At 61.0% G+C, this 21,182-nt stretch overlaps 1 protein-coding gene across 1 annotated transcript in view; it reads right to left on the bottom strand.

Moving 5' to 3' along the window:
* Positions 1-10,246: 10,246 nt before the first annotated feature.
* TNFRSF8 (TNF receptor superfamily member 8) overlaps positions 10,247-21,182 on the bottom strand; it is a 61,432-nt gene continuing 50,496 nt past the window's right edge. Inside the window, exons 13-15 of the mRNA XM_062193856.1 lie at positions 17,497-17,522; positions 15,472-15,652; positions 10,247-12,174 (exon numbers count right to left, since the gene is read on the bottom strand). Of these exons, the coding sequence (XP_062049840.1) occupies positions 11,933-12,174; positions 15,472-15,652; positions 17,497-17,522 (449 nt within the window). The 3' untranslated portion in view covers positions 10,247-11,932. The remainder of the gene's footprint in view (positions 12,175-15,471; positions 15,653-17,496; positions 17,523-21,182) is intronic.

Below are 21,182 nucleotides of genomic sequence, written 5' to 3'. Positions count from 1 at the left end.
TCACCAAATAAGATTACAGATCAGTCTTTTGATGGGTTTTGTCCTTGCCTTGTAACTGAATAACAACCTGGTCATCGAGTTTTTTTTCTTCCCCAAAAGCGCACTTAAAAAAACCCCAGTCCCACCGGGCCCTTCGGGTTCTGCCTGTCTTGGGGCCCCCTCCAGGCCACTCTGGCTGGAGGTCTCTGACTCAAATAAACCTTGCTTTGCTCTTTGCCGTGTCCGCTTGGAAATTCTTCTTCCACGTGAGACAAAGAACCGAGGTAATCTTTTCTCCACCACCATGTCAGCCGTAACACCACCATTAAAATCAGGCCCAGGCTGCTCACGGCTTTACAGCCATTCACCAGAGATGGGAGCCATGAAGGGAACAGGCGCACGCGAGAGCCCAGAATTCCCGGGGAAAGCGGGCATTTTCAGCCTCAAGAGCGCTTGTCCTCACTGCCCGGGGGAGAGGCAGTCCAGGCGGGTTCCAGGCGGTACCAGGCGGTTCCAGGGTCGGGGCTGCTCCCCACCCTGCCGCCCTCCAGATAAGAGCTCTGTAATGAGAAGCTTGGCTGGTTTGGGCTGGTGGTCCATGTTGTATCCACTCATCAGCTAAAACAGAATATTACAAAAACCAGTGACAGTCACACATGAATTTTATTGAAAATGAGAGGCAAAGCCACCGATGGGGACCGACACTCCAACAGTGAGTTACACGGCTTTTTATAGTATTCTGTCCACTAGGGCTCACAATCTCTAACCCCTGGAATGCAGTGAACAATAACAAACCCAGAACGTGGTTGTAAGGTAACAATGAACAATAATGAACCCAGGAACAATAGCAAATCCAAAAGATGGTTGTAAGATAACAGCACAAGGCCAGCGCGGTGGCTCAACAGGCTAATCCTCCGCCTTGTGGTGCTGGCACACCGGGTTCTAGTCCCGGTTGGGGCGCCAGATTCTATCCCGGTTGCCCCTCTTCCAGGCCAGCTCTCTGCTATGGCCTGGGAAGGCAGTGGAGGATGGCCCAAGTCCTTGGGCCCTGCACCCGCATGGGAGACCGGGAGAAGTACCTGGCTCCTGGCTTCGGATCAGCATGATGCGCCGGCCGCAGTGGCCATTGGAGGGTGAACCAACGGCAAAAAGGAAGACCTTTCTCTCTGTCTCTCTCTCTCACTGTCCACTCTGCCTGTCAAAAAAAAAAAAAAAAAAGATAACAGCACAGGGTGCAACTTAGTACCTTGGACTTTGGGCCCCTGCATTGTTTCACAAGATACACCCTTAACCGATAGCAAGCAAAGCTGATGTGTACAGAAGCAAGAGATCAGCTTTTAGCCATTCACTCCATTCTGACTTGGACTCTACAGTCAAAAACTCCTCCCCCCTGTCTGAGATCTGCCCTTTCCACCATTTCCCTGAGATAGCCCCTAAAATTCTTGGGCGAGTAACAAGCCTAGCAGTTAGCCTTTGTGGGTTAGAATGTGAAAGGGGAAAGGGAGACGGAGTCCCCGTGGTTAGAGCTCCACGCTCCAGTCTGCTTCCTGCTGGGGGTGCAGACCGTGGGGGGCAGCGGGAAGCCTTCTGCACCCGGGAGCCCTGGATGGACTTCCCTGCGCCTAGCCAGGCGTTTGGGGAGTGAACCAGTGGATGAAAAATCTCTGTCTCTCTGCCTTTCGAATAAACATAATAAACATAAAAACAAACAAAACTAAATAAAGTGGTTCTAACGGGTGACAGGGCTGCATGCCACTTTTACTATATTTTTACTTTATTCTGTATGTTAATCCCCCCAAAAAGTATTGCTACCTATTTGTCAGGATTTTGTTCATTTTAATTTCCTCTTTTTTTTTTTTTTTTTTTTTTTTGACAGGCAGAGTGGATAGTGAGAGAGAGAGACAGAGAGAAAGGTCTTCCTTTTTGCCGTTGGCTCACCCTCCAATGGCCGCTGCGGCTGGCACATCTCGCTGATCCAAAGCCAGGAGCCAGGTACTTCTCCTGGTCTCCCATGCGGGTACAGGGCCCAAGGACTTGGGCCATCCTCCACTGCCTTCCCGGGCCATAGCAGAGAGCTGGCCTGGAAGAGGGGCAACTGGGATAGAACCCGGTGCCCCGACTGGGACTAGAACCCGGTGAGCCGGCGCCGCAAGGCGGAGGATTAGCCTGTTAAGCCACGGCGCCGGCCTAATTTCCTCTTAATTTTAAAGCACCGGCAACCTGTGTTCTAGTCTTCCCCAAGCCTCCATTTCCCCTGCTACGGGCCAGGGGCTGCCTGGGCCCATAAGGCCTGAGCTTCCCGAATCCCTCCTGCCCATTTCCCACATCCTGCAGGCCACGTGGGCCTGTGGAGACACCAACAAGCATGTTCTTCCTGGTTAGCGAGGGGGAGGGAGTATGGGGCCCTGCCCTGCCGGGCTGGACCCCGGATAGCTGTGGTCCTGTTTCCCTGACACACGGCAGCCCCCGCCCCCGCGGGGAATCCAGGGCAGGACCTGAGCCTCCGCACAGCACGCAGAGAGCACAATGTCCACGTCACAGAGCCATTTCCCCGGCAACTCCCCCCTTCCTCAATTCAAAAAGAAGAAATAAGGAATTTTCGCAGGGTACAATTTCCCAATCTTCACTCGGCCAGAAGTGTGTGTGTCAGCCACAGCCCCGGCCGCTGCTGGGCCCGACGGGACGCAGTGACTCATCGGGGACAGCGTCCCTGCAGGTGCTGGGGACAGGGGCAGCCAAAATGACCAGGCTGAGGGGCACTGCGGCTTCTGGGGCCACCGCAGCCACAATCACAAGTCTAACTTGTCCCCTGGGAAGGTTTGTCTCCAGGATGTCCCTCCCAGGAACTGACTCCCTGTGACCCAGGCCCTGCCGGCACTGCAGGCTGAGCCCTGACTTAGCCGGCACAGCAGCTGCTGCCCCTCTGTTCCCTGTCTTGCACCCCACAGGAGGACCCCAAGAACCGGTAGCCCCCCGGTGACTGACACAGGAGAAGCAGCAGGGAGTCCAGCAGGAATGGATGAGCCGGGAGATTTTCCCAGCATTCCTGTCTCTGCAGCCCTGCACTGTAACTCCGCCCCCCTACATGTCAATCCAGTGTGTCCACTTTCCCATGATGCACCTGTACCTCAGCTGGGACTGGGAAGGAGAAGATGCCAAGACAAACATGTGGAAGTTAAACTCCACAAGGAGGTGCCATTAAAAACTCCCAGAGCCGGCGCCACGGCTCACTAGGCTAATCCTCCGCCTTGCGGCGCCGGCACACCGGGTTCTAGTCCCGGTCGGGGCACCGATCCTGTCCCGGTTGCCCCTCTTCCAGGCCAGCTCTCTGCTGTGGCCAGGGAGTGCAGTGGAGGATGGCCCAAGTGCTTGGGCCCTGCATCCCATGGGAGACCAGGAGAAGCACCTGGCTCCTGCCATTGGATCAACGCAGTGCGCCGGCCGCAGCGCGCCTACCGCGGCAGCCATTGGAGGGTGAACCAATGACAAAAAGGAAGACCTTTCTCTCTGTCTCTCTCACTGTCCACTCTGCCTGTCAAAAACAAAACAAAACAAAACAAAAAAAAACTCCCAGAAAACCTCACACACACTAAACCACGCCCAAGCTCCACCCCATGTGTATATTCAGTCAGGCCCCACCTCCTACCCCGTAAAAGGGACGGCTGCCCGTGGGAGTGGGCTCTTTGGCCTTTTTGCCTCTTTCCGGCCCCTTCCCTTGTGCCCCCCTTGAGGGCATCTCTCGGACCCTCTCCTGGTGGGGATCTCTCCTCGTCTTAGCACCTGATGGTGGCCGCGGATCCGTCTCCCCAGAACTGGGTCTCCCCGGGTGCCAGGGACGGCTTCCCTGGGAGGTTCTCCAAGTGTCAGCCTTGCTCCTACCCATCACCCCCAAAGGAAATGCCCCTGCAGCCCCCCTGCCCAGCCCAGGCTGTTGCCGCTGGCCACTGGCAGCCCAGCCCAGGCCCTCCTCAGGACAACTCCCCCCTCCCGTGAAATCGTCTCCGTTGTTTCGCCATCCGGAGACACGGGCAGGGACGGGGCAGCGTCCACCCCAGACTCCTGAGCACTCCAGCTGCTCGGTCCTCCTGCCTACTGGAACGCACCTGTTCACAGCCTGGCCGCACCCCCGGCCCACACAGGGGCCCTGGCCGCACAGGAGACTCTTGGCCGACTAGAAGCAGTGCTGGGTGTCCCAACCACCCCGCAGGACAGAGATTGAGCTTAATATTTATTTCACAAATTAGTGAACGAGCATCCTTAAAGGGTGAGGGGGCAGGGCCGCTGCACCTGGGCGGGCGTCACCCTCTGGGCTCCTGAGCCCCTGGCACCTCCCTCCCGGCTGCCTCCCCAGCAAGCTCTGACTCCCTGAGAGTAACCCCGTCTGCCCCACCACCGCCCGCAGTGCCTGATACACGCAGCGGCTCCCTGCAAGTCTGTCGCTTGAGCAGCTGAATGAGTGAATCTGAATTCGGTTTTTCAGAGACGTCTTTGCGAGGCTTCCAGCATCTCCCCCACAAGCCAAGGCTGCAGGAGCCCCAAGGACACAGCAGTCCCGGCTGGGGTATCCTGGAGGAAGAGGAGCAAGGCGAGGCTGGACACAGAGACTTCATGGTGAGGAGGTGCCCGCTGAAGTTAGCGACCAGCTGGGTCTCCGAGGGATCAGGAAGGGGAGCTGTGGTGGGCTGGGTGTGAGGAGGAGGGTGGATCTTTTCTGCCAAGAGCCAGTTGTTTATATATAGCATCATTCGCAGGCCATGCAAAATTATCAACCTAGAAATCAGCCTGCTATAGATTTATTGAATTTCAATTCCCGCCTGCAGGAAGCACACTCCACCACCTCCGTGTTAACTGAGCCCCGGGGGTGCCTGCTCGGTGTCCTCCAGGACAGGGACCCAGGGCTGGGGTCTCAGCGCAGTGGCCACCGGGCCTGGGCCACCACAGAGCAGCGTGGCCAAGGCGAGGGGCTCCGACTCTGGCCAGGTGGCCTGGGTTTGAATTCTGGCCGCACCGCTTAGCGGCCATGCGACCTTGGACAAGGGACTTGACCCTTCTGTGCCTCAGTTTCCCCACCTGTAGCTGGGGGCGACAACAGGGAGGAGTTCCGTGCACTGAGAGCAGGAAAAGTGCCTGTGCTGACGTGGGCTTCCTGGGTGGCAGGGACAGCCCTCCATCTCCTTGGTCAGATCCCAGCCCAGGTGGGCACACAGGGGCCCTCAGGGCAAACTAGCCTGACCCCAGGGACCCTGGTCTACCCCAGGAGCACTCACAGAGGGTCTTCTGCGCAGGGTGGGGGGCATTTCCTGAGTGAAACGTAGTCACAGTGAAAAACAGCACCCCTGCCAACGCCTCTGCTCACATTTCTGCCCACAGGTCTCTGCGACTTCCTGACCGGGTTCTGTGCCACCCCCGGGGGCCCCCATCCTGCCCTGGAAGGTGCCAGGTGCTGCCCCCACCCCTCCGGGAGCCTCAGACGCTCTCCAACCTGACAGATGTGGGCTTGGCTTGTGACTCCGCCAGCCACAGCCAGCGGGGGTCCCTGAGGGCACGGGGCAGCCCCAGGTGCAGATCTGGTGCACGCCTGGGAGGTGGACAGACTTGGATTCAAGTTCTGGCCGGGTGAGCTTGGGATTCCGTCGGGGTATGGCTTCCTTGCGCCAACTCTAGGAAGCGCGTGGTGAGACGGCGGGGGAGTGAGATGGCGCCGGAGAGAAGCAACAGGCACAGTCTGATGTGGGGCGTGATCCCCAAGTTCCGGGGCTCTCCAAGCTCTGTCGAAGGATCCGGGCCCCTTGAGTCTGGGTGCTGTGTCTGCCTGAGCGACAGGACGTGGTGGCAAAGTGACGCGGAGCCGAGTTCCGGGGCCACATTTCAAGTCCCTGGCAGACTCCCACTTCCAGCCTCTGGGGTCCTTTGCTCCAGGACCCCGGCGGCTGGCATGCTGCGAGGAAACCCAAGCCACGCCGTGGAGGGAAGCCAAGAGCCAGGGCCCACCAGCCAGCCCTGTGGAAATGGAGGCTCCAGTTCCCTACGCATGGCCCCGGCTGTGCCAGTGGGCGCGGGTTGCTCTCTGTCCAGCCCGGGGTCAAACCGCAGATGGGAAGGCCAAATGGACGCCCCTTGGGGTTTTAAGCCGCGGATTTAGGGGTGGTGAGCAGAGCAGCCGAGGGGTTTGCTAGCTCATCCTGATGGCCACGGCGAGGCTGCGAGCTGGCGCCTGATGAACCAGCTCCCGGCCCCACCAGCACCCGGCAGAAATAATGAAAGCATGGGGCCACTTGTTCGAAATTAATATTTTTCAAGATGGTGACAGCATGGAGCCCTCTGTGACCGCGCAGGTCGTCAGCCCGGGAGCCCCTGTGATGTCCTCTGCTCTGGCTGCGGGCCACGGCCACGCCGGCGGAGCTGCCTCACCACCCCCTTATCTCAATTTCTTTTTAAAAATATATATTTACTTATTTGAAAGGCAGCGTTACAGAGAGAGGGAGAGACGGAGCTCTTCCATGTGCTGGTTCATTCCGCAAATGGCCGCAACGGCCAGGGCTGGGCCAGGCTGAAGCCAGGAGCTTCATCTGGGTCTCCCACGTGGGTTCAGGGGCCCAGGCATGGGCCGTCTTCTGCTGCCTCCCTGCGTGCATTAGCAGCAAGCTGGACCAGCCGGGACTCGAACCTGCACTCACATGGGATGCTGGCGTCCCAACACCAGCTCCTATCTCAATTTTTTTTTTTAACCTAGAAACCTTTTATTTAAGGTATACGAACTTCATGCATTTCATATACACAAATGTAGGAACATAGTGATTCTTCCCGCTCTGCCCTCTCTCAATTCCTTTTAACACCAGTTTTGTTTTGTTCCTAAGGAAGAACAAAAACCAGCCCATCCTCCGTACTGCTCCCTGGGACTGGAGCGTGAACTCCCGGGCCCTCAGCCCCAGCTCACAACTGGCCCGGTCTCCCCCAGGCAGCACCAAGCTGGGACCCCAGGCAAACCCGCTGACCGCCACAGGCTCAGTCTCCCATCTGTAAAATGGGCAGGCGTGGTCTTGACCCGTGTCCTGGGCAGGCCAGAGAGGGAGACTCCAGGGTTTCCTGAGAGCGAGAGCCGCCCCAGCCCCGAGTGTCCCCGGCCCTCAGAGCCACACACGCCTTCAGGAACGGCTGCCTCAAGGGGCAGGCTCTGGTTGGCTTCACCCTGCGTCCTTTCTGGAATTGGAAAGCCACACCTGGCCGGCTGACCACCTGGTCAGGTGGGCTCTCGTGACGGTCCCCGCCTCCCCATAAAAAGGACTGAGATCAACCCCCTCCCCCCGCCCAGCTGCGGTGACTGCCGGTGACAGGAAGCTTGTCTGGGAGGCACATGGCCAGGCAGTGACCGCGATGGACACAGCCTGACCACAGGGGCCCCGCCGTGCACGGTGATCCTGGAGTCGGGGCGGGGAACCCCAGCGCTGGCGCTTCCCTGCTGTGTGACGGGGGCCAGTTGCTTTACATCTCTGAACCTCGGTTTGCAGGAGGTCTCCTCGACCTCGCAGCTTCCAGGGCTGTCGTCGCAAAGCTCGGAGGCACGAAGGGTCGGGGAAGGGCTCGGGCAAAGTCTTCAGCTGCTGACTCATTAGCTCAATGTGCAGCCCGGGTCCAGCGCTGGGCCGAGCACGTCCCACACACCCCCACCAGGCCACCTGGCAAGGCAACCGTTACGTCCATTCTACAGGGAGGAAGTTCAAGGTGAGGGCGCCTCTCGGCTTTGCTTGAGGCCGGGCAGCTGGAGCTTCACTGAGCTGGGGATTGAACTTGGCCGCCCGTCTACCCCTGACCACAGCTCCCGCGCCACGGCCAGGAAATGGTGGGGAGGCCTCCCCAAGGAAGGGCCAGGAAGGGTGCAGGCCATGCGGGCCGCTGTGACGCTTGTGCCTGGGAACACGGCTCCTTCGGTTTTTGCTGGAAGACTATCTGGTGCCAGGGGGCGCCGAGCACTGCTCACCCCCACCCCTGTTGGCGCCATCACAGGCGTGACCAGCCCGTGGCCAGCAGCGTTTCCTTAACTCGGGGGCCTGAGAAACACATCCAGCCAAGGCTCACAGCCTCCCTCCGAGCCCATTGATCACCACCTTTCTCGGCATCTGTGGACATAATAGCAGGATGTGTGCTGTCCCAGTGGGAGGAAAACAAACATGGCCCAGGGCTGGACCACAGAACCCAAGGGCCCCACTCACCCCTGCGCCGCCGCCCCTCCCCGCCCCCTCACTCTGCTTCCAGGCCGTCTGCTCTCTGAATCTCAAGGCCAAGTCCCACCTCCGCCTTGCAATACCACACCTCCCGGGGCTCGCTGGCTGGGCCCATCACTCAGGTAGAGCCCAAAGGGCACCTCCTCCGAGAAGCCTACCCCCGTGCCCTGGCTGGAACTGACCCCTCCAGGTCCCCTCCAGACCTGGTCCCAGGGCCCTGGCCGGGCTTTTTTCACAGTGAATGTCCCCGTGGAACTGGAAAGACCTGGTTTGGGAACTGAACCAGGCACCACAGCTTGCAAGCCTGGGCGGCTGAGCTCTGTGGGTGTGGGAAGGGCTCACGCTTGGCAAGTGGCTGCCAGGCTGGCCCGAGGGCAAGGGCGGCCGCTCAGTGCACAGGAGCCACAGGCCAGGGGCTCCTTGGGGAGACTGCCAGGGAGACTCTGGACGCCCACACCGCACGGATGAGGAAACTGAGCGCCACGGTGTCCATGTGCACCCGGCCCCTCCGAAGCCATGTTGGCGTCTGCCTGCCGCTGTGGCCGCAGAGCGGGGCAGGGCGGTTGTGAGATGTGTGGGTCCCTCCTGCCACTCTTGGGGAACTGGGTACACTCCCGCTGCCTTGGGTCTAGACTGGGTGTCGCAAAGCGAGGCCCTGGCTCATGTGCGGCCTCTTCCGCCCTGCCCCTCCCCCTGCCCGCTTTCGGGCCTCCTGGCCATCAGGACCCCCAGCCAGAGACCCCTCTTATCTTTGTGACTCACGCAGTGGTGGGTGCTGTGTAACAGCCACAGGGAGTGGACCAAGGCGCTCCCTCGAGAGATCAGACTGGAGCCGCCATCACCCAGCAGGTGAACCTGGGTCTGCCTCCGAAGCGCCATCTCTATCTGCAGCCACTCCCATCGGTGTCAGGGCTACGGGAGGCGGCAAGCAGATCCCGCTGCTGGTCAGCCTGGGTGAGGGTCTCAGGGCGTGTGCCCGGTCTGGGGAGGGGGCAGGGCCCCAAAGGTGCTCAGTGAGCTTCTTCTCAGGCCCAGGGGGCCGCCCTTCCCCCTTGGCGGTTCTCACCAGGCGTCCTGTGCCACCGCACTCACAGGCGTGTGCCTCTGGAACCCTCACCCCCACCCACCACGGCTACAGTCAAGGAGAGGATGGAGAGGGAGGGGCCCCAGGGGACTGCGGCTGCCGCGCGACCTTCTGTCCCTGCAGTTTCCTTCCAGCTCAGCTCCACAAGTCAGTGCTGGCGACCACGGGACAGAGGGGCCCAGGTCCTGGGCCCGGGTCTGCAGGACTCCACGGTGGGCAGGGGAGGGGCGGAGACAGAGAGAGCCACCCTGGGGAGTCGGTTCTCGTCCCAAACTAGGGACTGGCATCCGGCCTCGGCGCCCCTCAGAAGCCTAGAGCCTGCCAACCCCCTGGGGACCTGTGCACCTGCTGTCTCCCCCTTAGCACACCTCTCCCAGAAGGGCGTAGAAGGGAACCTTGGACACCGCTACGCTGAGTGGTGGGAGCCTGAGCGTGTGCCCACCGGGACGTCCCCACAGCAGAGGTCCAGAGCCCGGTCTCCCCAGGGACGTGCACCCTGGCTCCCGCACTGACCACGCGGCAGGCAGGGGCTGCTTCACAGATGGACTGAGGGGGACACCCCGAGTTGGGTGCAGAGGGGTCCGTCCACAGCCCCTGGTCTCATCCTCCCCACACACAGCCCGTAATAGCAGGCTCTCAGCCGGCAGCCTGCGGTGGGCACCGGCCCCTGAGCCGGGCCCACGGTGGCGGGCGGGCACTTCCTGCTCAGGCACAGCCCACAAGGCTCACGCAGACCCTCAGTCCTCCCCTTCCTTCCACAGCTCCAGGAGTTCACCCTGCAAAGCTGCAGAGCTGCTCAGCCGAGCCCGCAGGGTAGAAGGCTCTGGAGTGCCCCGGGACCTTTGCACAAACACCCAAAGGAGCCTCTGGCAAGAGGGCTTTACTGAGAGCATCCTCCGAGGGTGGCCCTGGGCCAGGGCACAGAAGCCTGGGTGGGTGGGCGAGGGGGCGGGGCCTCGGCAGGTGGCAGGCTCCTGGCCCAGAAGTGGCAGTCCATCGGGGCCAGTGGTCTTGGTGTCTGCGTGCTGAGGGAACCCCTGCCTCAGCTTCGCCATTTTTCATTATTATGGGCTGTCGGGACTTCTGAGAAGTCGTGTGCAGAGCCACCAGGTGAGGGAGTGCGTCATTTCTCCCAAACGTGGGTCAGGGTCCTTCTGCCGAGAAGCCCTGCTTGGCAGGTGCATGGAGACCCCGTATTCCTCATGGCCCCAGCTGGGGGGCACAGATCTCATCCACTCCACCCCCACAGGGCGGACAGTGCCCCCCCACACTGGCCAGTGTCCAGGTCCCAGTACCACCACCTCTGGCCACGCCCCGCCCGGCCTCTCCAACTTTCCCCAAAACATCAGAGCGAGTTCAGAAACTGCCCTCGTGATGCCTGGCCCAACTCCAACTTCCTGCAGAGAGCAAGCAGAGGTGAGTCACGGCGGCTTTCCCGGGCCTGGCCCGTGGGCAAGTCCAGGAGAACCCAGGCTGCGCGGACGCCCCGCCCCCGAGGCTGCAGATCTGGTTGTGGGTCTCCTGTCTGTACTTGACAGGGAGCGGGCTGCAGCCTGGAAGCCAAGGGCAGCCTTGCTCCTTAGCGTGAAATGGACAAGTCCTGGAGTCCAGGCCGAGCCAGCGCGCGCAAGGTCCCGACGTGCACAAGGAAGCAGGACGAACGGCTGGGAGGAGGGTGCTGGCCAACAGTGCACCCGAGGGCACCCAGCAGTGGCGGCAGACGGCGGGACCGGTGCAGTGGGTTTCAAGCGTAGCAGATGGTGGGAGATGCTTCTCCATTTCCGGGGCAGGGCAGATGGTACCCACCGAGCAGCCAGGGACCCCAGGAAGGGCCTGAAGTTCCCCATCTCGGTGGCAGGAGGAAGTCCCTGGCAAACGAGGCCGCCCCTTGTGAGCATGGCCAGCGGGCGGGGGCTCAGGGGTGGGGCCCTGCAGCTGCTGAGGGGCCGCAGACATCTGGATCCAAGATGCTTCCTGCTGCAGGGGTGGCTGCGGGGGTGGCTGGGGACATTCAGGGACCAGCGAGCTGATCCGGGCCCACCATGGAGCAAGGAACAGACAGAGTGGGCAGGAGCAGGGCTGGGGACCAGGCTGAGCCCAGATGGTGCCAGCAACGTTGCCCCATGCTGCAACTTCCCTTTGACTCGGGAGGAACCAGGGGCACTGGCTCTGTGCCTGCGGGGTCCACGTTTGCAGGGACGAGGGGCTGGTGGCAAGGCAGCAAGGCCACAGGAGAGGAGGGTGTGGAGGCAGGGAGTGAGCCAGCCTCCCCGACTCTCCCTCGGTGGGCGCTGACCCTCGTGGCGAGTGTCTGATGCCAAGGCTCTGGAATCGGTGCCCCCAGCAGCAGAGAAAGCAGGAGCCCTGTCTCGGCCATCGAGCTGTGGCCCAACAAACACCACTGGGAGCCAGCCCCCTGCGAGGGTCTTCTGTCCAGGCCCTAGCACCCTAGGCTCTGGTTGTAGTCACCAAGTGGGAGACGGGAGCAGAGACCACCAGCACCAGCACCCCTCCCGCACGGATCCACAAGATGCTAGAACCTCCGATCAGGCCACAGGGACTCCAGACCCCAGCTCGGTGTCGCCAGTGCCTCCCTGGCCTCCCGGGGACATCCAGCTGCCCTCCCAGGCCCCGCCCAGGGTGGGCCTCACTTTCCAGAGGCGCTGGTGGGCAGGGGGTCCTCCTTCCCTTCCTCCTCCACTGAGAACGTGACGTCTCCACAGCTGCCCAGAGGAGGCTCTGTCTCCTGCTCCGGGTAGTGGGGGGCGTGGTCCACCTCCAGCTCCTCCGACTGGGGCTCTGCGGGCCCTGCCACGCCCCAGCCCTCGGGCACCTCAGCCTTCACGGTCCCCACGATCACCGTGTCGGCCTTCATGATATAGATTTTCTCTGCAAGGCAAAGAGACGGGCGAGATGGGGAGACCAGCACCCTCGGGAGGAGAGCAAAGAGGCAGAGAAGGGGCCGGGCCTCACTCTGGCCGTTCTCGCTGTGTGACTTCAGGCAGACAGCACAGCCTCTCTAGTGCAGTGAGCCACACCATCCTCCCAGGGCCCTGTGTGCCAAGGAGGTAACACCTGACCCACTTGGTACCCAAGGAGGATGCCTGAGGTGTTCCTCGCACTCCCAGGGTTGGGGGCTAGGAAGAAGGAGAACATGGCTCTGGAGAAGGCAACAGGGAAAGTGAGAGGTGCGCCAGGCCCTTCCCGCCCTGCCCCAAGCCTCCATGCTCCTGCAAGGCCAGGAGGCCACCATTGTCCCCACTGGATGGTGAGACCAGAGAGGTCCCCTGACCTGGCCAAGGTTCCAGGCAGTCAGGAGAAACCCCAAGAGACTCCCACGCCATCCGGCTGCCCCTTCTGCTCCAGTGGACAGCTGGAGTGGCCGCGCCGTCCCGGCTTCCGGTCCTGGGAGGCGGCTCAGTCCAGGCCACCCCAGCAGGGGGCACACAGCCTCACTTTGGGCGCGCATCTCAGGGCTTTTGGCTGAAGCCCATCTCCCCCAGGGCCTGCCGTGCACAGTGGGTGCCGGTGGGTCTCCCCCCACCCATCAGAGGTGCAGTTCCTTGTGGTCTCCACCACAGCCAACATGGAGGCTTCCAGGGCGGCCTTTTCTTCGAGGGGTCACAGGGACTCAGGGGAGTTAAGCGTCCAGGAGCTGGGCAGTGGGGATGCCTGACCTCAGCCAGGTCAGCCGCCTCTGGCCCCCAGCGCCCAGCTGCCACCAGGGGGAGAGCCAGGGAACGGCAGGCCAGGAGCTCAGGGACCCCTCCATTTTGGGGTGCTCTGGTCACATCCTCAGATTCGGGGACCCCACCCCTTTCCCTGTTGCACAACGCTGGCCCTTCTTCGGCTTGCAGCATCCCCAGGAAAGAGAGAAGTGTTCAGAATAGCAGTGAGAACTGGAGGGCAGGCCGGGGCAGGGGGCAAGCACAGGCCAGATACCCTCTGCACCCCAAAACAGAGAGCAGCGTCTCGGGCCCCAGCCCACGGCCTCCATCGGGACCTGAGGGCCCCTGGCTCCAGGTCTCCACCAGAGGGGCTGGGTGAGACATGGCACCCAGAGGCGGGGTGGGGGGGCAGGAGGTGGACAGGGCCCAGAGGACAAACCAGCAGAAGAGGGGAGCTGAGGGGCAGCGCAGCGGGCAGGGGCGCCAAGCAGGGGTGCGACAGGGCAGGAGCAGCCAAAGCCAGGGGCCTCCGGCCTCGTCACCTCCAGCAGTCCTGCCCCTTCTGGCTCTGCCTCGGCCACGGGGCTGCCTACCCTCTGGGAGCTTCCTGCCCTACCAGAGCTCCCAGATCCAGGGGAGCTGTGTCCTCCAGGGGTGAAGGAGGCCAAGAAGGGGCCCCATGCCCAGGTCTGCACTTGGTCCTCTTGGGGGCGCTCTTCTGGGGGTGATCAGGAGGACCAGGGGTCCCCGTGACCTGGGGCCCAGAGGACCTGCAGGCATCGCCATCAGCACTGCCATCCCCAGTGAGGCTTGCGAGTCAGCTTGTGGGCAGCCACGGACATGTGACTAAGACTCCTGGACCTCACCGAGCAGGGAGCTGGGGCCTGCTGGAGGGCTCTGAGTTGGGGCATGACACAGACTGTGCAGGGTCACTAGGGCATGACACAGACTGCAGGAACACTAGGGCGTGACACAGACCGTGTAGGTACACTAGGGCATGACACAGACCATGCAGGTACACTAGGGCGTGACACAGACCGTGTAGGTACAAGACATGACACGGATTGTGTAGGTACACTAGGGCATGACACGGACTGTGCAGGAACACTAGGGTGTGACACAGACCATGTAGATACACTAGGGCATGACACGGACCATGCAGGAACACTAGGGTGTGACACGGATTGTGTAGGTACACTAGGGCGTGACACGGACTGTGCAGGAACACTAGGGTGTGACACAGACCATGCAGGTACACTAGGGCGTGACACAGACTGTGCAAGAACACTAGGGCATGACACAGACCGTGTAGGTACACTAGGGCATGACACAGACTGTGTAGGTACAAGACATGACACGGATTGTGTAGGTACACTAGGGCATGACACGGACTGTGCAGGAACACTAGGGCATGACACAGACCGTGCAGGTACACTAGGGTGTGACACAGACCGTGCAGGGTCACTAGGGCATGACACGGACCGTGCAGGAACACTAGGGTGTGACACGGACCGTGTAGGTACACTAGGGCGTGACGCGGACTGTGTAGGTACACTAGGGTGTGACACAGACTATGCAGGAACACTAAGGCATGACACAGACCATGCAGGAACACTAGGGTGTGACACAGACTATGCAGGAACACTAAGGCATGACACAGACCATGCAGGAACACTAGGGCGTGACGCGGACTGTGTAGGTACACTAGGGCGTGACGCGGACTGTGTAGGTACACTAGGGCGTGACACAGACCGTGTAGGTACACTAGGGTGTGACACAGACCGTGTAGGTACACTAGGGCGTGACACGGACTATGCAGGAACACTAAGGCATGACACAGACCATGCAGGAACACTAGGGTGTGACACAGACCGTGCAGGTACACTAGGGCGTGACATGGACCATGCAGGTACACTTGGGAGAAAGCATCCGCTTGTACCAGAAGAAGAAGAGAGGAGGCAGGGAGGCCCTGGGAGGCTGGCAGGGTGTTCGCCCAAGCCGCTGGGTGGCCGCAGCTGGGAGGCGCTGGGCACCAAAGCCCCCTCTGGGCCGGGGGGAAAAGCCAGGGGCTGCAGACCCAGCAGATGCAGGCTCGGGTCCCAGCTGTGCCACTCTGTAGCCACATGACCAGGAGAATCCTCCCAGCCCTCAGAGCTGGTTTCCCGACTGTGAACCGGGGAGAAGACCCCCCTCCCTCCCCAGAAAGGGGGTGTGGCCCTTGGAGAGGAAGAGATGATGGCTACCAGGCGCCTGTGATGCACCAGGCAGGTGTGGGTCTGCTGCCATGTCTGTGTCCCTCCTGCACTCCTGGGTGCTCGGACCTGGGGACTGGGGGCACTTCTCACCTGAGCGCCAGCAGGTGCACCCTCGGCACTCCTTGTGTGCCCTAGGGGTAAACTCGCTGCTACTCCTCGTTCACCAAAACCTGAATCCAGGTGCAGCCCAGGAGCTCGGGTCCCGCTGCGGGTCCAGCCCATCTCTCCTCTGCCCCCTTGCCCACGGCCACCCTAGGACTCACCGATCTTGTTATTGGTGTGCTCCGTGGACACTCGGGGCTCAGGCAGCTCCCATGAGGGCGAGGGGCCCCCGGCCGGGCTGGCGTCCAGCAGCGGGAGGTCCTCCACGAGGGCGGAGCCCACGATGGGGCAGGTCTCCACGGCCGGCTCTGGGCCCAGCTCCGCCACCGCCATGTTGCTCGACTGCAGGAGTGGGACAGGCGTTGAGGTGGGCGCCCCAACCCCCCCCAGCCTCGGGACCGGGGAGCCCCTTTCCCCCGGGCAGGCCCAGCTCTGCTTGAATTTGGACTGAATCACAAAGTAGGGGCTGGCACAGTGGTACTGTGGCACTGTGGTTAGCCACAGCCGGTGACACTCTCACTTCAGTGTGCTGGTTCCAGTCCTGGCTGCTCCGTTTCTGATCCAGCCCCCTGCTAATGCACCTGGGAAAGCAGCAGCGGACGGCCCAGGTACTTGGGCCCCTGCACCCATGTGGGAGACCTGGAGGAAGCTCCTGGCTCCTGACTCTGGCCTGGATCAGCCCCAGCCATTGAGACTATTTTGGGGAGTGAACCAGTGGATGGAAGATCGCTCTGTCTCTCTCCCTCTCTCTGTCACTCTGCCTTTCACATAAATAAATCTTTTTAAAAAATAAATAATAAGGGTAATAATGACCAGCAGCTCAGCCAGCCTCAGCAGGCACACAGGGCCCATCCTAAGTCCTCGACACGTGGAACGCTCACAACCCCCCCGCCCCACGTGGTACCAGCAGCACCCTCCCACTGCACAGATCAGGAAACAGGCACAGAGGGGTAACTTGCCCAGGCTCCCATAGGTAGTAAGTGTCTGGGCCGGGATTTGAACTCTGGGCTCTCGCTCGCTAATCCTCACTCCCAAGCACCGAAGTCTGTGTCCGTTCCCGGAAGCACCGGACTCCCGCACTGCCCGGGCCGACCACCTGGGCCGGTCACCTCTCACTGTTACCCGGAAGCGCTCCAGGCAGCTACGCCGTGGGAAAGTGCCAGCGAGTACCCAGGAGGGCACCATCTGCCTTCCAAGATGAACAACTGGGAGTGATTCAGACAGCCTCTCTCATAGCGGCCAAAAGGTCGCAGGTCTCAGCGAGTCACTCAACTGTCACCGTCGCTGGCGGCCCACACGGAACATCTTACCCCTCCTCGAGTGCCTCGCCCGGGGACTCTCAGTATCACAACAGCAACTGGCTAAACACAAGCCCAGGTGCGGGAGACCCTCCCCGACTGGAAACAGAAAGAGCCCTGTGGTTCTGTGTGCCACGCTGAGCGTGAAGGGAAGAGACCTTTCTTAATGTAGGAAGGCTTGCATTCAAACAAAGTAACGGAAAAACTGATACATGGAAAAAAAAATGTGAACCAGATACACCTGAGCCTCAGCCAGCAGCAAATGGCCGGCTCCTCCCTCGGCTCCTCCCCTGGGAGGCTGGGCCAGGGGCAGGGAAGGACTCACGAGGACCCAATGCAGGGGCCCCTGTCAGGGACGCCCAGCTGCAAAGTCCCCAGCCCGGCGCCAGGCACCGGGCACGCGGCAAGCAGCGCAGGGGAGCAGGCGGGAATGCAGGCTTTGGAGTCCCACAAAGCAGGGCTCGCGTCCTCCTGGCACCACCCGCTGCAGAACCACCTGGCCGGTCCGGGTCCTGCTTCTCCTTCCTACGACAGGACGGCAGCCCCAGCCTCTGTGCACGCGTAGCAGAGGCTCGGTGCACCGTGGATAATTTTTTAAAAAATCTGTGCTACTGATCAGGCACCTGGCTTCGAGGACAAGACTGACACCCGAGTAAAGGAGAAAAGGGGAAACAGGCGGGGCTCCCTCCTGGCCACACCCACCACCCTCCCTCCTCCAGGAAAACCCCTAGGGCTGAGCCTGGAGCTGCGGGCTGCTGTGGGGGCGGGGCTCCCCTTCCCCGGGAGGGACGTGCACCCTGGTCCTTGCACCCCCTCCCTGGCCGCTCTCCAAACTGCAGGAGTCAGGTTAGGGGGGGAAGCTGGAGGGGAGCAAGGGCGGGTACTTACTGCTGGGTTCCTCCAGCGTCTGGAATCTGCAAAAAGGCAGGAGAGCAGTGGTGTCACAAGGGTGGGGCTGGCGGCCAACGGCCCCGCCCCCCCCAGTTGCCAGGGGCTCCCTGGAGGCAGGGGGTGCTGAGCTCTGCCCACCTCTGAGCACCTTGGTCGAGGGACCCGTGGGCACCCCCAGACTGCACTGGGGGGTCACCTCTCCCGCAGCACTTGGAGAACGGGAGACCGCGTCTGTCTCCCGGCCACTCCCACTTTCAATGACTGAGTGGTCACACACTGGACCCCTGCCCAGCCCCCTGTACACACACACAGAGACAGGCACACACACAGACACCCATACACACAGACATGCAGACACACACACACAGACACGCGCACACACAGACACACACATACACGCATACAGACACCCACACACACAGACACACGCGAGGCTCAGCTCATTAGTGCATGGCCCACCTGCGCCACGCTCGGAGGGGCCTCTGCCTCCTCCTTGCAGCCCCCAGGATCTGAGCTGCCCGAGAACATCAGAGCAGCGCACGGAGCCCACACGGAGGACCCCGAGCAGGGAGAGAGAGGAGGACGGGTCCTGAGGAACGCTACCCCGAACAGGCCAGAAAGTAGCCCACACTGGAGCCGCACTTCCCTTCCCGGCCTGGAGGAGCCCGGCAGTGGCCGGCGTGGGCTACGCGGCCCCTCCCCCCTCCCTACACGAGTGTTCTCTCATCCCAGGCACAGGCCAGGGCGGGGCCGAGCCCTCGGAGCAGGGTACAAGAGGTGGCCAGGTGGCCAGTCTATCCTAGGGCTGCCAGTCAGCGGCCAGTGCAGACCACCCTCCAGGGACACGCCATGTGGCAACTGTCCCGGTCTCAACAACCCTGCTGCCAGACACCGGTGCTGCCGGCCACACGCCCTCCAGGGCCCTCTCTGATGCCAGCAGCCCCGAATGCACACTGCTACCCTCCGTCCACAGGGGCCTGGCAGTGTGGCCACAGGGTCAGTTTGGGAAGCGTCCTTGGGACATCTGTCACATGACCAGCAGCGGGCAGCAGGAGCCTGGGGGCACAGGAACCGGAGGCGCGAGTGTGGAACCACAGGACAGGACCGGTCTGCATTTGGCAAATGCCGGGAGCTGCCGTCCCTGGCACGACAGTCACCATGGGAAGCCGTGGCTCACTCCCCCGAGGCACAGCCACCGTCCACTGCCCGCGCCATGTTCTTGTCAATAACATCAACGACGCCAACTACCTGCTTGGAGGGTTTCAGCTTTGCAAACAGCCAGAGGCTTCGTGGTGCCAGGTCTCTGGGGGAGCCAGAGGAGGCCCAAAAAGCGTGTGATTGAGTCACAAAGCAAACAAATAAAACTGACAAAACTCCTTCTGGGAGAGGAAGGAAACAGGGGCCCAAGCGAGGGGCCCAGCCTCGTGACCCAGGGCTGGGACCGGGGAGAAACGAAAGGGCTGGCACAGCAGTGGTGCCTACGATGACAAAGAACTGAGAAGACGCCAGACATCAAACAATGAGGCACCTGGAGCAGAGGCCGCCTCAACGGTGAAACCCAGCCTCGGCCTTCTCATCTGGACAATGGGACGGAGCGCGCCAACCTCGCCAACCTCGGGGCTTTCGTGCACTCCAGCGAGGCGACGCCTGCAGGCAAAGCACGCTGAGACAGGTGCACCTGCTGTGGCAAGACCACCACGGGCTGTGATCTCTGCAGCCCGCCTTCCCCAAAGCCCCAAGCCCCAGGCTAACTGTGAGATTGTTAAAGAGATCCCAGAGGCCGGTGCTGTGGCTTAACAGGCTAATCCTCCGCCTTGCGGCACCGGCACACCGGGTTCTAGTCCTGGTTGGGGCGCCGGATTCTATCCCAGTTGCCCCTCTTCCAGGCCAGCTCTCTGCTGTGGCCCGGGAGTGCAGTGGAGGATGGCCCAAGTCCTTGGGCCCTGCACCCGCATGGGAGACCAGGAGAAGCACCTGGCTCCTGCCTTCGGATCAGCGAGATGCGCCGGCCGCAGCAGCCATTGGAGGGTGAACCAACGGCAAAAAGGAAGACCTTTCTCTCTGTCTCTCTCTCTCACTATCCACTCTGCCTGTCAAAAAATAAAATAAAATAAAAAATAAATAAAGAGATCCCAGGAGGGGGCATTTTGCCAAATCTCTGACTGTGCCGGGCCAGAGGGGCCTAAGGAGACCCACTGCAGCTGCACGCCATGTAGCTGGCATTGGGCCAAGGATCACGACTTCTGTAGGGAGCTAACGACAGAGAAACAGGCCAAGGGGACTCTGTACTGCCCACTCAGATTTTCCGTAAGCCTGGGACTGTTCCCCTAAAAATGCAGCCTACTTAGAACTCTTTTTTTTTTTTTTTTTTTTAAATCAAAATATTGCTAAAGGAAGGTGCCTGGAGACGCTGCTTAGCACACAATGGGCCCAGAAACACCCCGGGGGATACGGGGGCTGCTCCCCGCCCCACACATGCACAGCAGACCAGTGCTGGACAGAAGCAAGCACAATGGCACAGAACAGTAAACAGGAAGACCCGGAATCCGCCTACGGCGGTGCCACAGCCCAGAGCCTTTGACAGAGGCAGAAGCAGTCTTGCGGAGCACACAGGTCAGATTGCACAAGCGCTCTGCCCGTGGATGTGCCTCCAGCTGTTGGGAGCCACTGTGCTGGGTTCCCTGTGTAGGCCTTTGTTTAGACTAACCTTCAGCTGTGTTCCTGTAAGGAGGAGTCACTAGAAAAGTCCATTTGTACAGCTCACTGATATGGTTAGCGCCTGGCCATCTGGCTTCAGTGCTCTCTTTCTTGTACCTTGATAAGCATGTCTGCTAGCTGTGAGACCTCGCTGTAACTCCCTTTCTCAAATTGATACTGATTCCTGTGAAATTATTCCTTTGAACTATGTTGTGAGATGACACCTGCTTGCCCTCGACTGTTACAATCTTTGCCTTGTATTATATAAGCTGCCTCCTTCTCCAATAAAGTGAGACCTTGATCAGAATACTGTCTTGGTCTCCCTTCTCGTGTCTGGTTTGTCTCTCCATTCAGGTCTGCCCTCCTCATGTCCTAGTTGATTACCCCGCGGGCCGGGGCATCCAGCCTGCTCTTTCTCTGATGGGTTTCCTTGCTTTTTGTAATAATCACAGACTTCTCATAAACCCATCTGGCACGGATCCGCGGTGACCCCTGGGGGCGCCCTCCAGCCCTCCCCTTCGCCAGGGCTCGCCCCTTTCTGCCACATCCCTCCTCCAGCCCGGATCCGCTGATGCTGTTGGGAGCAGAAGCGGCTCAAGGAAGAGGTTCGGCACAGGGGTCGGCAGGCTCTGGCCTGCCATCACAGCCTGGGCCCTGGGAGACACAGCCTGGCCCAGGGCTGGGGCGCGACAGGATGAGATGAGCCAGGTGCCTCTTAGGATCGAGAGGGCCCAAGCACAAAAGGATAGGGCCAAGAGAACACAGGCGTTTGAAGGGGCTCCCACGGACCCAGCAGAGACAACCCAAGCATCGAAATAAAGACAGGGGATTTGCCCTCAGCCTGGCACTTAGGCTGCCGGCTGGGAAACCCAGGCTCCACATAGGGTTCAAGTCCCAGCTCTGCTCCTGGGCCCACTTTCCTGCAAATGCACACCCTAGAAGGCAGCAGGTGACGGCTCCAGTGGTTGGGCCCCTGTCACCCACAT

The sequence above is a fragment of the Lepus europaeus genome, chromosome 5, assembly GCF_033115175.1.
Source record: "Lepus europaeus isolate LE1 chromosome 5, mLepTim1.pri, whole genome shotgun sequence".
NCBI lineage: Eukaryota > Metazoa > Chordata > Mammalia > Lagomorpha > Leporidae > Lepus > Lepus europaeus.
Note: the sequence above shows the minus strand (reverse complement) of the source record. Positions and strands in the feature narration are given on the sequence as shown.